The sequence below is a fragment of the Piliocolobus tephrosceles genome, chromosome 3, assembly GCF_002776525.5.
Source record: "Piliocolobus tephrosceles isolate RC106 chromosome 3, ASM277652v3, whole genome shotgun sequence".
Classification (NCBI taxonomy): domain Eukaryota; kingdom Metazoa; phylum Chordata; class Mammalia; order Primates; family Cercopithecidae; genus Piliocolobus; species Piliocolobus tephrosceles.
The window spans coordinates 146,971,894-146,987,588 of NC_045436.1; the positions used below are offsets into that span (position 1 = coordinate 146,971,894).

The following is a 15,695-nucleotide window of genomic DNA, read 5'->3' on the forward strand; positions in this document are numbered from 1 at the left end:
CCTCCGCCTCCCAGTTCAAGTGATTCTCCTGCCTCAACCGCCCAAGTAGCTGGGATTACAGGCACATTCCACCATGCTCGGCTAATTTTTGTGTTTTTAGTAGAGACGGGGTCTCACCATGTTGGCCAAGCTGGTCTTGAACTCCTGACCTCAAACGATCCACCCATCTGGGCCTCTCAGAATGCTGGGATTATAAGTGTGAGCCACAGCACCTAGCCTGTTTTCAATTTTATTAAAAAAATTTTTTTAGAGACAGGTTGGAGTGCAGTGGTACAATTGAGGCTTACTGCAGCCTCCATCTCTTGGGCTCAGGCGATCCTCATCCTACCTTAGCCTTCTGAGTAGCTGGGGCTACAGACATGCACCACCATGCCCAGCTTAATTTTTTTTTTTTTGAGATAGAGTCTTGCTCTGTCTCCCAGGCTGGAGTGCAGAGGCACGATTTCAGCTCACTGCACCATCTGCCTCTGCCTCCGGAGTAGCTGGGACTACAGGCGTGCACCACTATGCCCGGCTAAGTTTTGTAATTTTAGTAGAGATGGGGTTTCACGATGTTGACCAGGCTGGTGTCAAACTCCTGACCTCAAGTGATCTGCCTGCCTCCCCAGCTAATTTTTTTTGGTAGAGATAGTCTCATTATGTTGCCCAGGCTGATCTTGAATTCCTGGGCTCAAGCAGTCCTCCGCCTCAGCCTCCCAAAGTACTGGGATGACAGGTTTGTGCTACCGTGCCCGACCTCATGTTTGTCTCTTAGATTTTCATTTTTATTGGATTTCTTTTGTTAATAGGCCAAATTGAAAAGCTTTTTTTTTTTTTTTTTTTTTTTTTTTGTGAATCACTGAAGCAAACAAATTTATTGAGACCCTTTTGAGGTACATTTTTGGAGCTTCTAATATCTAAACATTGTCATGAATGCTTAAAAAGATGTTTAAAGCCAGATGTTTTGTGGAAACTTTTTAGAAAAATAAAATGTAACAAAGAGTTTATGGTCTTAAATGAATGGTTAGATATCAGTAGATGGTTCACCTGCAATATATAGCTAGAACTTGACAACTTACCACCTCTGCAAATAACCACCATAGTCCAAGCCTTCCGCATCTCATCTGGAACTGCAGTAGCTTTCTAAATGGTCTCCCTGCATTTACTTTCCCCCCTCTTCAGTGTGTTCTCCAAAGGACAGGCCTTAAGTTGGGTCACAAACTATGCTCAAAATTCTCCAGTGGATTCCCATTCTATAATAAAGACTAAAATTATTCCTACTGCCTAGAAAGTCCTCCAGGATTTGGCCCCTATCTCTTTCACCCGAACTCTACTGGCACGCCTCTGCATTGCGCTGCAGCCACATTGAACTCCAGGCACACTCCCATCTCGGCTTTTCCATTTGTAGTTTTAAGTGCCCGAATATTCTTGCCTGAGGTATCTTCATTTCAGGCCTCTGTCAAAGTGTTGTTTATCAAAGAGGCATTCCCTGACTACTTATCTCAAAGAGTATCCTTCATCACTCTTTAATTCTTTCACCCTGTTTCACCCTGTTTTACTTTTTATTCATAGAACATTTAACTTGACAATGTATATTTGTTTATTTGTATATCTGTTTCCTCTTCTAGACTTCAAGTTCCATGAGGGCAGGGATTTTGTCTTTTTTATTCACTGCTGTATCTTAAGTGCCTGGTACATAATGGGTGCTCAGTAAATATTTGTGTATTCTCGGTAGTAATTGGGGAGACAGTGTATTATAGGCCTGGCACTGGTAAATGTGGGGCTGATGGTTGAATTTAGGAGATAGAAGGAAAAAAAGTTATTAGCATCTCAAAGTTTTTGTATACTTATTTTGTTTTTGAGACAGGGTCTTTGTTGTTCAGGCTGGAGTGCAGTGGTGCAATCACAGCTAACTGTAGCCTCAACCTCCTGGGTTTATATCCTCTTGCCTCAGCCTCCCTAGTAGCTGGGACTAGAGGTGTGCACCACCATGTCTGGCTAATTTTTTGATAGTTTTTTTGTAGAGATGGAATTTCATGATGTTGCCCAGGCTGGTCTCGGACTCCTGAGCGCAAATGATCCTCCTATCTTGGTCTCCCAAAGTGCTGGGATTACAAGCATGAGCCACCATGTGTAGCCTCTTCTATACTTTTTATAAAGCTGGTAGAAGTGTTTGCTTTGTATAACTGAATTGATATTTTATAAAAAATATTTGGTTACATTTCATTTAAGATGAAGAAGATGACTTTATGTGTAAGAAGGCGGCCTCTAAATCAAAAGAGAATGGAAGATCTACAAATAGTCATCTTGGAACATCAAACATAAAAAAGAATGAAGAAAACACTAAGACCAAGAACAAGCCTTTATCACCAATAAAACTTACACCCACATCAGTGCTTGATTATTTTGGAACTGGAAGTGTCCAAAGATCTAATAAGAAGATGGTGGCAAGCAAAAGAAAAGAGGTAAGTGTTCTACATATAAGCAAGTATGCTCAGGATTTATACCCATTCACTAATATTAATAACAGGAGAAACTAGGATGTAGTAAATAGGTCAACATGTTTTAATAATTAAAATAATTTTCCTATGATTATGGATAAAATGTATTGCCCTCATTTTAAAGGATGAGGAAATTAGAATGTTACATATTTAGTTTTTGAATTCTTGAAAGCGGGAAAAGATCTTTTAAGCCGTAAGAAAAAATTGTAATTATTCGAATTTAAATTGAGTTCTCAGAATACAAACTCATTTTACTGTTGATCTCAGCCAGTCAATATTAGAAATAAATCTGTTTCCACATGAGATAATAAATAGAGTCCTTACAAACAGAGCATACCTATGCTACACTTTTGACCTTCGCTACTTTGACAGATATTGGATTCATCTGTTTCTGGCCATTTAGGAAACAGACATACCAGATAAATTATGGTGAAAGTAGTCCCCTGAGTTAAAGGAAGCCTGCCCCATAGTGGGTGTTTGTTGATTCGATCACTTCCTCCATAGAACAATGTAATCATTCTCACATATTGGTTTGCCAACGTTCTGGACTACTTGTCAAGCCAAGACATTAATCTACAGGATTGGGTTTTTTTAATTTTTATTTTTGGTACTTCTCTTGAACATATCAATAGAACTAAGTGAGACAGGTCTGTCTATAGGCTATTTATTTATTAGGGAATTGGATATGGTCAGGGAGTAGCCATAGATTTGGCTTTCTGGCTGGTGTACATTGCAGCTATTACTGATACGCTTATCTCTCATTGGTGTGTTTAATCAGCAGCAGTAAAGAAAAAGTGCCTTATTTTTCACTTAAGGTTTATGCTGATTTTGCTTGATTTTCTTTGAAATACAGCTTTCACAAAATACACATGAGTCTGGATTAAATGATGAAGCCATCGCCAAGCAATTACAGCTTGATGAAGATGTGGAGGTATTGGCATTTTGCTTAGAATTATTAGTCACTTGATATTGTGACTAGCTATTTAGTCCAACCAGACTTTGAATTGAACCTCATTGGAAGTTACATGTAAAATAAGTTAAAATCTAATAAATGAAAATCTAAATTTCTATACAAGATAAATAATGAGACCAGGGGAGAATTATTTACTACTGAAAGATTTATTTTTAGAGAAGATTGATCAGGTGCTGTGAGATGATTTTGGAGAAATGGCTAGCAGCAAATCCTGTAGGTCATGATAGGTCTTTGATACCTACAACAAGGATGTTAATGGAACCCATTGGAGTTTTTTTTTTTTTTTGAAGACAGAGTCTCGCTTTGTGGCCCAGGCTGGAGTGCAGTGGCACAATCTGGCTAATTGCAACCTCCGCCTCCTGGAATCAAGTGATTCTCCTGCCTCACCTGCCCCAGTAACTGAGGCTACAGGTGCCTACCACTACGCCTGGCTAATTTATGTGGTTTTAGTAGAGACGGGGTTTCACCATGTTGGCCAGGCTGGTCTCAAACTCCTAACCTCAAGTGATGTGCCCTCCTCAGTCTCCCAAAGTGTTGGATTACAGGTATGAGCCACCATGCCCAGCCCCATTGGAGTTTTGAATAGAGAAGTGACATGACATGATGGATCTTAAAAGAAAATTATTTTGGCTTCGATGATGTTAATAGTTCGTGGTGGGGGCAAGATCGAAAGCAGATCAGTTTGCAAACTGAATGGTAGGCGAGAGATGCCAGCTTGTAATAGGAAGAGGCAGTGAGAAGTGGTCGTAATTTGAATGTACCTTGAAAGGTACAAGTGTTTTTGACAGATGGGATGTAAGGTGTGAGGGAAGAAGATTCACAGATGAGGCTGGGCATGGTGGCTCACGCCTGTAATCCCAGCACTTTGGGAGGCCGAGGTGGGAGGACCCCTTGAGCCTGGGAGTTCAAGACCAGTCTGGGTAACATAGGGAAATCCCATCTCTACCAAAAATACAAAAATTAGCTGGGCACGGTGGTGCACACCTGTGGTCCCAGATACTTGGGAGGCAGAGGTGGGAGGATTGCTTAAACCTGGGAGGTTCAGGCTGCAGTGAGCTGTGATTGTGCCAGTGTACTCCAGTCTGGGTGACAGAGCAATACCTTGTCTCTGGGAAAAAAATATTCAGTTATGGCCTTAATAACTGGGTGAATGGTGATATGATTTCCTAAGGCTGGAACACGGGAAGCAGAACAGGTTGGTTCAGAGAAATCTTTTGGACAAGTTAAGTCTGAGATGTCCAATAGACTTCCAAATGGAAATGCAGTGTAGGTGGTTGGGTAGAAGAGTCAGGAACTCAGGGGAGAAGTCTAAACTGAAGATGGACATTTGGAAATCATTACCAGTTGAGTAATATTTAAATCTGTGTAACTGGGTGAGATCTTGGGGAGATAATGCAAATAGAAAAGAAAAAAAGTCTCAGGATTGAGCCCTGGCCACTGTTAACATTTAGAGGTCAGGAAAAGGAGGATGATCCAGCAAAGGAGAGAAGAGAGTGGCTAGTGAAGTAGGAACAACAGGAGGGGTTGATATCTTACAGAAGTCAAATAAAGTATTTCAGGGAGGAGCGCCCATCTCTCTCAGAGATTCCGGGCTTAGCTGCCGGCTGTTTGAACTCCCTTCCTCTTGTTTAGCTTAAGTGTCACTTTCCAAACTACCTTAACTATATTAGAAACCCCTCCGATATACTCTATCACGCTGTCATAGCTACTATTAAAGTATAGGCTCTGAGGTCCCCTCACCAGGACTGTTTATGTCTCTCACTCAACCATTGTTACATCAGTGCTTATCTTAGTGTCTGGCATACAATGGGCTCTTGATAAGTATTATTGTGAGAGAACAATATTGTTTGTGATTGTTCACTTTTTATTACTTTGGCAGTTTATAGTTTGTGTTTTCAAAATATTTTTCTATCTTATTTGATCACACTGAATCACATAAACTACAAACAAGTATCCACATGACTCAAGGTAGCACAAGTAGCCTAGGTCAAACTAGGAAGTAATTTTTAGGAACCTGATTTCTCCTTAATCTGATCCAAATACTAGAGGGTTACCTAATCCTTTCCAAACCAGGTGTGGTACTTTGTATCATAATCCCCTATTTTTCCATTTTTATCACATTCTTTCAGAATCTTGTTTGGGTAATTTATTAATCTGATTAAGGACTTCTAGGTGTTAATGACTGAAGATGTCTTTCCTCATTATCCCTCTAAGAGTTTTTCCTCCCTTCTTTTTCCTCTTTTAAAAGATTGAGTGGATTTTGAAGTCCTTTTCTTTGTTTGAATAATGTATGGTGTTTTTTATTGAATATCATGTAAGGCCATTTTACCAGGGGATATACAGCCATTTGGTTTATAATGAGAATGATATTCCACTGCTACATAGTCTCTTTTGGAAGAGCTCCATTTTGCTGAAAGTGAAAGTATTTCGAAATAACTGAGATAACTAGAATGTCGGAGTGTTATATTAGCATGTGAGAACTCCTGACATGATGACTTAAATTTTCAAAAGAGAACAGATGCATTTGAATTGAGTTTGATAGTAAAAGTGATTTTACATTTATATATAGCTTACTATATGTGCAAAAAAAAACTGTATAATTTTCTTAAATTCTTGGATTCACTATTTCTGTGCTCCCCAGATGATTGTGTTTTCCTGTTAGGTTGAGATTCCTTTCAGAGGTCTTTTTAGACAATAAATAGACATAAGAAAGCTGTGTTGCATAAGGACCATTAAGAGAAAAGTACAGACCTAATGTTTTATAAGTAAGAAATATGACTTTAAAAATATGCTCACTTTCTCTGTCATCCCTGCAAAACCAGAACTGTGTGTTCCAAAATCTGATTCAGCTTTAGTGAAACAAACCCGTGATACTTGACTGTTAATGTTGAGTGGGAAAATGTCATAATTGTTTTCTGGAAAATGTTTTTCCAGTTTCTTCTAAATATATGAATCTGACATTGAAAACTTTTATTTACAAAAAGAAAAAGAGCAACTCAACTCACTTTGCTGACACATTTTACAGCTGGAGAGGCAGTTGCATGAAGATGAAGAATTTGCCAGAACATTAGCCATGTTGGATGAAGAACCCAAGACCAAAAAGGTGGCATAATGTTGGGCTGTTTGCATTCTGAATATACCGTACAGATCAGTGTTCATACTTGCGTGTTCTAGACTCTAGCCAAAACGTGAATAACTTTTCCAGAAAGAAGTTAAATTATTTTGATTTATAAAAATGTTTTTGGGGAAGCTTATTGAGAAACTTATTCTTCCTAAAAGAAGGGTGACAGCGTCAAAACAAACCAGAACCTTTTATCACAAAACAAAGAATTATATCTTTTCCTTTTTCTTTTTTTATATTTTACTTTATTTTATTTTATTTTATTATTTTATTTTATTTTATTTATTTTAGAGACAGGGTCTCTGCTGGAGTGCAGCCGGATGTGATCTGGGCTCAGTGCAACTTTTGCCTCCAGAGCTCAAGTGATCCTCCTGCCTCAGCCTCTTGAGTAGCTGAGACTACAGGCATGTGCCACCACACCCATCTAATTTTTGTATGGTTTTGTAGAGATGGGGTTTTGTTATGTTGGCCAGGCTGGTCTTGAACTCCAGAGTTCAAGCAATTCTCCTGCCTCAGCCTCTCAAAGTGCTAAGATTATAGATGTGAGCTACCGTGCCTGGCCTTTTAGTTCTTTTTTTTTTTTTTTTTTTTTTTTTAAGAGACAAGGTCTCTGTTGCCCAGGCTGGATTACACTGGCACGTTCATAGCACACTGAAGCCTTGAACTCATGGGCTCAAGCAATCCTCCCACCTCAGCCTCCCAAAGTGTTGGGATTACAGGCCTGAGCCTCTGTGCCCAGTTTACCTTTTCTTTACTCTTTATTATAGGAGTTCTTATGTACTCGTTCAGAAAATAATGCTCATAAAAATTCCTTTGGAACACCAGTTTAATAATTTTAATATTAATCACTGTCTTTTCAGGAAGCACAGTTTTGTCAGTTCTAATCAGTTAACTCTAAGATCTATATTATGACAGTCTCATATAATAATGAGTATATTTTGAGGTTGGAGAATCTTTTTCTTTCTTTTTTTTTCAAGGTCTCACTTTGTCACTTACGCTGGTGTGCAGTGGTGCTATCTCAGCTCACTGCAACCTTGACTGTCCTACTTCTTGGGCTCAATTGATCCCCTCACCACAGCCCTCCAAGTAGCTGAGATTACAGGCGTGTGTCGCCACACCCTGCTAATATTTTTGTTTTTTGTAGAGATGGAGTTTTGCCATGTTGCCCAAGCTGGTTTTGAACTCCTGAGCTCAAGTGATCTATCTGCCTGCCTTAGCCTTATTTTGGGGAATCTTTAAAACATCAAGACTTTATTTTATTTTCATTTTTTATTTATCTCCAGTAGATTAACTTTATTTCTGATGAATCACATTCTGTTAATATAATTGTCAGTGTCAATATGTGACTACTTCAAAAGATTTTACTTCTTTTCTTTAAAGCAGGGAGTTGTAAACCTAGATACATCAGGAGCTGAGACTAAGCAGGCAGGTGTTAAGACAGTAGGGAGTGGCAGAGAGTTTCTTATTTGAAAAGTGTTACTTTGTCTGAAGACAGTCAAATTGTAATTACTTTAAAAGACTGTATCACACACCTTGATTTGTGAACTTTTTATAAAATGGAGTTTTGAAGGAGCAGTGGAAAGAATGGATATATTTTTTTCTCTTTCAGAAAGTGCTCTCATTTTCTTTTCAAGCTTTTGTTTATTTTTATTTTAGTCTTTTAAGTTTAGATTTTAGTTTTTAACTGCTTAATACTAACAATTTGAGAGTTGAGATAAAAGAAGCAGAAATAAGGCTTCTACTTCCAGATTTACAGGTTGGAATGAAGAGGGATACTTTTTATAGATGGATTTTTATACCCTTTCATCTGTTTCCTCATTTGTAACATGAAGTAATAAAACATGCCTCATTTGCCTTGGAAATTTTGTGGATGAATGAATGACAGTTTATTGTAGTGTCCTGCTAGTTGAAAGGTGACCCTTAAACTTAAAATTTTAAGGATTTTAACAACAGATTTTATGGTAATAGTTTTTCTATTATTTGTTACATTTGACACTTTTAAAATTTGTTTAGGCTCGAAAGGACACAGAAGAGGGAGAAACGTTTTCATCTGTCCAAGCCAATTTAAGTAAAGCAGAAAAACGTAAATATCCTCATAAAGGTAATACTAGCAGAAAAAAGTAAGATGGAGCACTTGTCTTCATGGAAGTAAATTGATGATAATCTTGTTTAAATATTCTATTCAATAATTATGTATTGTTAGGTAGACATTATTTCATAGGACTGTTAGAGCATATTCAGCTTAGATACTTTGAAAGCTCTGTGGATACTAGCTGGTACAGAATGCCCATCTGCTCTATGATTACTGTGAGAAACGTATTACAACTCCAGGTTTCTTGTTAATTTCCAAGTATAGTACGATATGTGGACTTCAACATATAAAGATGAAGAACTAGATGTTTTGAGCTTTTCATGTCAGAGGTAGTCTCAGAGTTGACTCATAGTTGGCCAGGTCATCTTCAGCTCTCTTGCTTATTGCCTGTAGGTTTTATTCTTCGGTGGTCCTGATAGCAAATCATCTGCTAGTCTACATGAACTTAGTCCTATAAGTAAATGTATTTATAGATTTACTGTAAACAGATGGTCTTGACACTTTAGGACTTTGGGCCTTCCGGGTATATTCTGTGCTAAGATTACTCAGTTGAAAAATGAAAGAAAAGTTGATATAGGTTATCATTTTCCAAAAACAACAATCATAATCTTTTCTTTCTTCCTAGTAAAAACAGAACAATTTTCAAATGAAAGAAAGAGCTACAGTCCTAGGAAGCAAACTAAATTTGAAAGTTCAAAAGAACCTCAGCAACATTCCAAGTCATCAGCTGACAAAATAGGAGAAGTCTCTTCTCCCAAGGCCAGTTCTAAGCTGGCAATTATGAAAAGAAAAGAAGAGAGCGTTTATAAAGAAATAGAGCCCATGGCCTCAAAAAGAAAAGAAAATGCCATTGAATTGAAAGGAGAGACAAAAACTCCTAAGAAAACCAAAAGTTCTCCAACTAAAAAAGAGGTAAGAACTTTTTTTTTTTGTTTGTTTTTTTTGAGATGGAGTTTTGCTCTTGTTGCTGAGGTTGGAGTGCAATGGCATAATCTCGGCTTACTGCAACCTCCGCCTCCTGGGTTCAAGTGACTTTCCTGCTTCAGCCTCCCAAGTAGCTGGGATTACAGGCATGTGCCACCATGCCCGGCTAATTTTGTAATTTTAGTAGCGACAGGGTTTTTCCATGTTGGTCAGGCTGGTCTTGAACTCCTGACCTCAAGTGATCCGCCTGCCTCAGCATCCCAAAGTGCTGGGATTACAGGCGTGAGCCACCGCGCCCAGCCTTGGTAGGAACTTTCTAGGGAGTACAGTATTTCCCCTTATCCATCGTTTTGCCTTCTGAAGTTTCAGTTACCTGTGGTTAATCATGGTCTGAAAGTATTAAATGGAAAATTCCAGGAATAAACAATAAGGTTTAAATTGTGTACTCTTCCGAGTAACATGATGAAATCTCTGGCCAGCCTGCTTCATTTCACCCAGGATGTGAATCATCTCTTTGTCCAGCATATCCGTGCTGGATACACTACCCACCGGTGAGTCACTTGGTAGCCGACTTGGTTATTAGATAGAAAAAACAGTACATGTAAGTATATATAGGGTTTGGTACTATCTGTGGTTTTAGGCACCTACTGGGGGGTCTTGGAACATACCCTCCTCGGATAAAGGGGGACTGCTGTATCTATTTTGGGGCTATGTGTTAGTCTGGGTTTGTTTTCAAGTTTTATTTCTAACAACCATAAGTCATCATAGTATTTTTAAGATACCTTATTTAGAAGCTGTTGTAGGATATGGAGTATTAATATAGCTAAATAAGCCCATATTTTTTATTATTATATGTCAGATACTGTGCTAGTACTTTACATGTGGTAGCTCATAATTTTCACAACAACCCTCTGAGATAGTGATTTTTATTCAACTTTTAAAGACGAGGAAATAGGCTGAAAGAGTTTATTCCAAGATCATCCACCTGGTAAGTGGCAGGGCCAGCCTTGAAGTCAGGTCCTCTGAATCTGTATAACATAGTGGTTCCACACAGGCTCTGGAGCCAGTTTCAAATTATAGCTGGGCCCCTGAGCAGGTTTGGTCACTTCTCCTGTCTGCTTTGGTGCTGTTTGTAAAATAGGAATAATATTAATAGTACCTAATGACTTCATATGTAAAAGCACTTAGAGCAGTGCCTGGGACCTAATAAGTGCCATCTTATCTATTATTATTAAAATGATTGTTATTTGGATTGGTTCTGAATTTACTCTTTTTTATTCTTATATAACAGTGTTGAGATACTGAAATTATTTTTAAAGGAAAAAATGATGAGATAATGAGTATCTTTGAAAAGTTTTGTTAGGAAATATATTTGAGAAGCGAACGGTCTCTGAATCTCCAATTTGGAACTACTTTAAATCATAATGAGAAACCACTATTCATTCATGCCTCTTAGGCACTTAGGATTAAAAGTAGAATATCACCTATTTTAACTGGTCATCACCATTATTTTTTAGTGCAGAACAGTGAAATGGTGATGATTTCAGAATGCTTTTGTTTGTGGACAATTCTTATAAATACGCTTAAAGGAGCAATTAACTTTTTGGTCTCAGATTTTTTCTTCACTAAATGCTTATCTGGTAGATGAATGGTTTTCTTCAGGCACACTAAAACATGTTCCATTTACAGAGGTGGTCTGTTTTTATGAAGAAAGAGGAAATCTTTAAATGATACTCTTCACTCTAGTTTTTGAAGTTAGAATAGAAATAACCTAAAACTTTTACTTAAGCAGTTTTGGTTGGAAACATCAAATAAAGTCTATTTAATACATTTAGTTGGTCTTGGTCAAATAATTCTGACTTCATAAAATGGGTGTCCTTCAAAGTTATTTTATAAGCTGATTATCATTCAGAATTCTTTTCATAGAATGAGTGTCATAAATTAATCATTTTCCCATATTGGTATGCACTGGACTCTCTTGTAAAACTTGTTAAAAATACGGAGTTTGCCAGGGAATGTGGTGTGGGCAGTTGTGTTTTAATAAGCTCCTCATGTGATACGAACACACACCAACATTGGAGAACCATTGTTAGAAAGTAGGGTTAGATTCTAGGACCAGCCTGTTAATGGCTTATCAACCTCTTAGCCAAACCAGCTAAACTATTTTATTGGTTAAGCCATTTCTTTATATAGAAGTTATTATTTTGTCTGCTCTCAAAAGGATTTGGGATTGCTTACAAGTTAAAAATAATGTAAACTAGAAAGTAGAAAATAACAAACACCTGATAGTGGTTCTTAAATGAGAACTATCTAGGATATTTTTCCCCCACATAAACACATTCTAGCCATACCCCATATCTCCGAAAGAGAAACTTGGAGGTGGATCTAGGGATGCATAGTTTGAAAAAGTTCCCCAGGATTTTCTGAGATATACCCGTGGTAAATCTCCTGAGAGAAGTAGAAAGGGAGAGATGAAATAGCATAGAGAATGTGTCTTCTCTTTGGAGTAAAGCTTGTCCCTTCTTTGAACTGACTGTTTAGATTCTCCAACTGGAATGCTTACATCCTTAGGGATGCAGGCTGGTGCTTTAGGGGCATGGAAGGCCATGGGTTAACACAGAATATCTTCTCGGGTGATCAGGTTTACTTGGGGAAAAAATGTATTTTCCTGTTAAACGTGGATATATGGATATATCATGGAATAGAATTTAAAATTCAGATGAATTTCTAAAGTAAAACACTTTTTGCATTTCTTTGCTTGGAGCTGGCAACTTGGCTTATTCCCATAATCTGCCCTGAGGTGTGTGGCTTTAGAGAGTGGCAAGTTTTGAGAAGCGCGGATGCAGGGATGTTCGTACGTGAGTTATCTGTAAGTTAGGAAGTACTTGTGTAGCTAAAACTTGTTAATTTCACGGCCAGACACAGAAGTGACATAATAAAAATAACATTTATTTCTAGATATGTATTTTTAATTTTGCATGAATTTTATATGACTTTGTTAATTTTCCTTTCCCTCTTCCCATAGTCTATAAGTCCTGAAGATTCTGAAAAGAAACGCACTAATTATCAAGCTTATCGAAGCTACTTAAATCGAGAAGGTCCCAAGGCTCTGGGCTCCAAAGAAATACCAAAGGTAAGAGTACTGAGAGGGCATGCCATTCTGGCCATTCTGTGAGGTCCTCTGCCTTGTGGGTCCATGTATGTATTCACTATGATTACAGCAGCAGAGGATTAATAATTAAAAATAATCAACAGAAAAACTTCAGTTACCATCTTCAAGAATTAGGGATGTTTATTCACGTTATGAATCACTGCTTGATACTAAGAAAAATTTCCCTTTAAATAACAAGTAGCCCTAGAAAGGCTGGGCTTTGAGACTATACCAGGGATAAAACTAATGTTTTTGCTTGCATGGCACTTACAGCCTAAAGAAAGAGACATTAAATAAATAATTTAATTATAATTGGGATATGTGCTATGAGGGAAAAATCTAAGATGCCCTTAGGGAGTATAACAGAGGAACCTGGTCCTCGGTGGGCATGTAGAATGTGACATTTAAATGGAGACTTGAAGAATGAAAGGGATTCAGCAGGTGTGAAGGGGTTGTGATGGTGTGATGGTGTGATGGTGTGGTAGTCTGGGCAGAGGGGCCAGAATGTGTGATGTTCCCGCAGGGGGAAGGTTCTTGCATGGTATGTTTGAGGAACTGAAAGAAAAATTATGGTAGTTGGAGCATAGTGACCAAGGGATGAGAATGGCCAAAGAAGTTAATAGGGTCACATCTTGCAGGGCCTAATGTTTACTTTTGTCTAAAAGAAGGAATTTTTATTTTGTTTTTTTCAAAACGGAGTTTCGCTCCTATTGCCCAGGCTGTAGTGCAGTGGCACAATCTTGGCTCACTGCAGCCTCTGCCTCCTGGGTTCAAGCGATTCTTCTGCCTCAGCCTCTGGAGTTGCTGGGATCACAGGCATGCACCACCATGCCCGGCTAATTTTTTATTTTTAGTAGAGATGGGGGGTTTCTCAGTGTTGGTCAGGCTGGTCTTGAACTCTCGACCTTAGGTGATCTGCCCACCTTGGCCTTCCAAAGTGCTGGGATTACACGCGTGAGCCACTGGGCCCGGCCGAGAAGGAATTTTAAAGTGGAGGAATATGACCAGATTTGAATTTCTGAAAGATTGCTCTGGCTGCTGATGTACCAAGTGCAGTGGATGGGGCAGGAATAGATAAACAGAGATCATCAGGAGAGATGGTGAGAAGTGATAGGGACTTGTCTGGGGGAGCAGTGAAAATGTCGAAAAGTGGAGAGGTTTCACTGGAAGAGGCAAAATCTATGGGACTTGGTGATAATTGGAAGTGGAAGGTGAGAAGAAAGAGTATTGGGAATGATCTTGTTATTGGCATGAGCAGCTTGGTGGATGCTGATGCGATTGGTGGCAGGGCTGGTTTGGGGAGATGATAATGAGTTTGTTGTTGGCCACACTGTGCATTAGGGTTATGTGAGATGTCCACATGGAGATGCTGAGTAGATAAGCAGATTTGTGGGATTGGAGCTTAGAACAGAAGTCAGAACTTGCTGGAAAAACTTGGGCATTCTTGGCATGAAGTGAGGAATATCATCTGGTAAACTAGTACAGACCAAAAAGAGAAGAGGGCCTTGGCCCCTGCTTCCTTGTGAAGTAGAAGAGGGTGGAAACCAAAAGGAAACTGAGAAGCAGCAGCTACAAATGTGGGAGAGAAGTTTGATAAGCATGGGATCACAGAAGCAAAGGGAAGAGAGAGTGTTTTAAAAATGATTGAGTGGTTAAGTCTATCATGCTGTTAAGATTCCAGGTAAGGGAAGACCAGAAATTGTTGCATTTAGTAACATGAATTAATGATCCTTAGTGGCCTTAGCAAGAGCTAAGGACGGTGGAGGCAGAGCCTGATGGAAGTGGGTGGAAGAGTAAGTGTGAGGAGACAAAATGGAGACAGCAGAAGTAGATATTTTTGATAAGTTTGGCTATGAAGGAGAAAGAAGTGGGAGGACTTCTAGCTAGAAGGACTAGAAGGGGAAATGACTTCTAGCTAGAATGGAAAGTGGGATTTAAGGGGAGATGTAAGTATTTTTATGGTAGAAGATATTTAAAGCTTGCATTTTGCTAATGGGATAGGTCCTACCAGAAAGGGAGAGATTGAAGTTATACCAGCAGGAGAAGGAGAATCAATTGTAGTATGAGATTTCTGAGAAGGCAGGAGGGGAGTGGAAACATATACAATGTATGTCTAAATTTAATTTTCAGTTTGCTTGGTATGTATGAGTACATACAGAGATTAATAGTTCCCCTAATAAAGAGAGGGAGAGATGGTGTAGCTGGAACTGGAGTGGGGAGTGGGAAGGTCAGTCTTAAGGAGCTAATGGGTTTTATGGGAGCTTGCAGGAAGATGCCAGTCTTGCCTCCTATACATGGGTATGAGAGACCAAACAAGTTCTGCTTGAGAGGACTTCAGGCAAAGTGGTGCCCTGAGGGGACAACCAGGTTTCAGTGAAGGCAAGGCTATGGAGGGAATGTTGGAGAAGAGGTTGGGGATATTGAGGGTGGTTGGCTGCTCCTGGAGTAAGAGCTTAGATAAGTTCTAGAATAGAAGAGTTTTGGTAGGGAGGCTAGGAGTGCTAAGACTGGATAAGTAAAAAGATGATCAGAGCCATAGTGGGGATAATTTGGGAGATAATAGATACATGGGATATGGGATATAGGGGCTTGCATGTGCAATTTTTCCGGGGTTGTTTTGAGTTTGTTCAGAAGTAGTTAACTTCCTGTAGTGTTACAGTAGATCATTTCAATCCAAGAACTCCTTCAAGGGACCCTGAGATGTTAGTCAAACCTTTTCTTTCCAAACACATTCATAGCTGTTTCTTTTTGTCTTCCGGGAAAGATTCTTCAACTGAATGGTGAAGGATTGAACTTACATGGGGGTAGTCTTTGAATTTTGGTTGGCTGCTGCTTTTCAAGCCTGTTTTAAGTTTGTTAATCTCAATTCTCTGTTAAAAGAGTAATAAGTAACTTGGAATGTCATGTATAATTTTTTTTTTTTTTTTTTTTTTTTTTTTTTTTTTTTTTTTTTT

General features: G+C 38.7%; 1 protein-coding gene across 2 annotated transcripts in view; it reads left to right on the forward strand.

Moving 5' to 3' along the window:
- Nucleotides 1-15,695, forward strand: part of RFC1 (replication factor C subunit 1) — an 83,422-nt gene that overhangs the window by 37,570 nt on the left and 30,157 nt on the right. For both annotated transcript variants that reach the window (XM_023224534.1, XM_023224535.2), the window contains exons 5-10: nt 2,212-2,444; nt 3,334-3,411; nt 6,479-6,556; nt 8,588-8,675; nt 9,292-9,578; nt 12,616-12,723. In XM_023224534.1, coding sequence (XP_023080302.1) covers nt 2,212-2,444; nt 3,334-3,411; nt 6,479-6,556; nt 8,588-8,675; nt 9,292-9,578; nt 12,616-12,723 — 872 coding nt within the window. The remainder of the gene's footprint in view (nt 1-2,211; nt 2,445-3,333; nt 3,412-6,478; nt 6,557-8,587; nt 8,676-9,291; nt 9,579-12,615; nt 12,724-15,695) is intronic.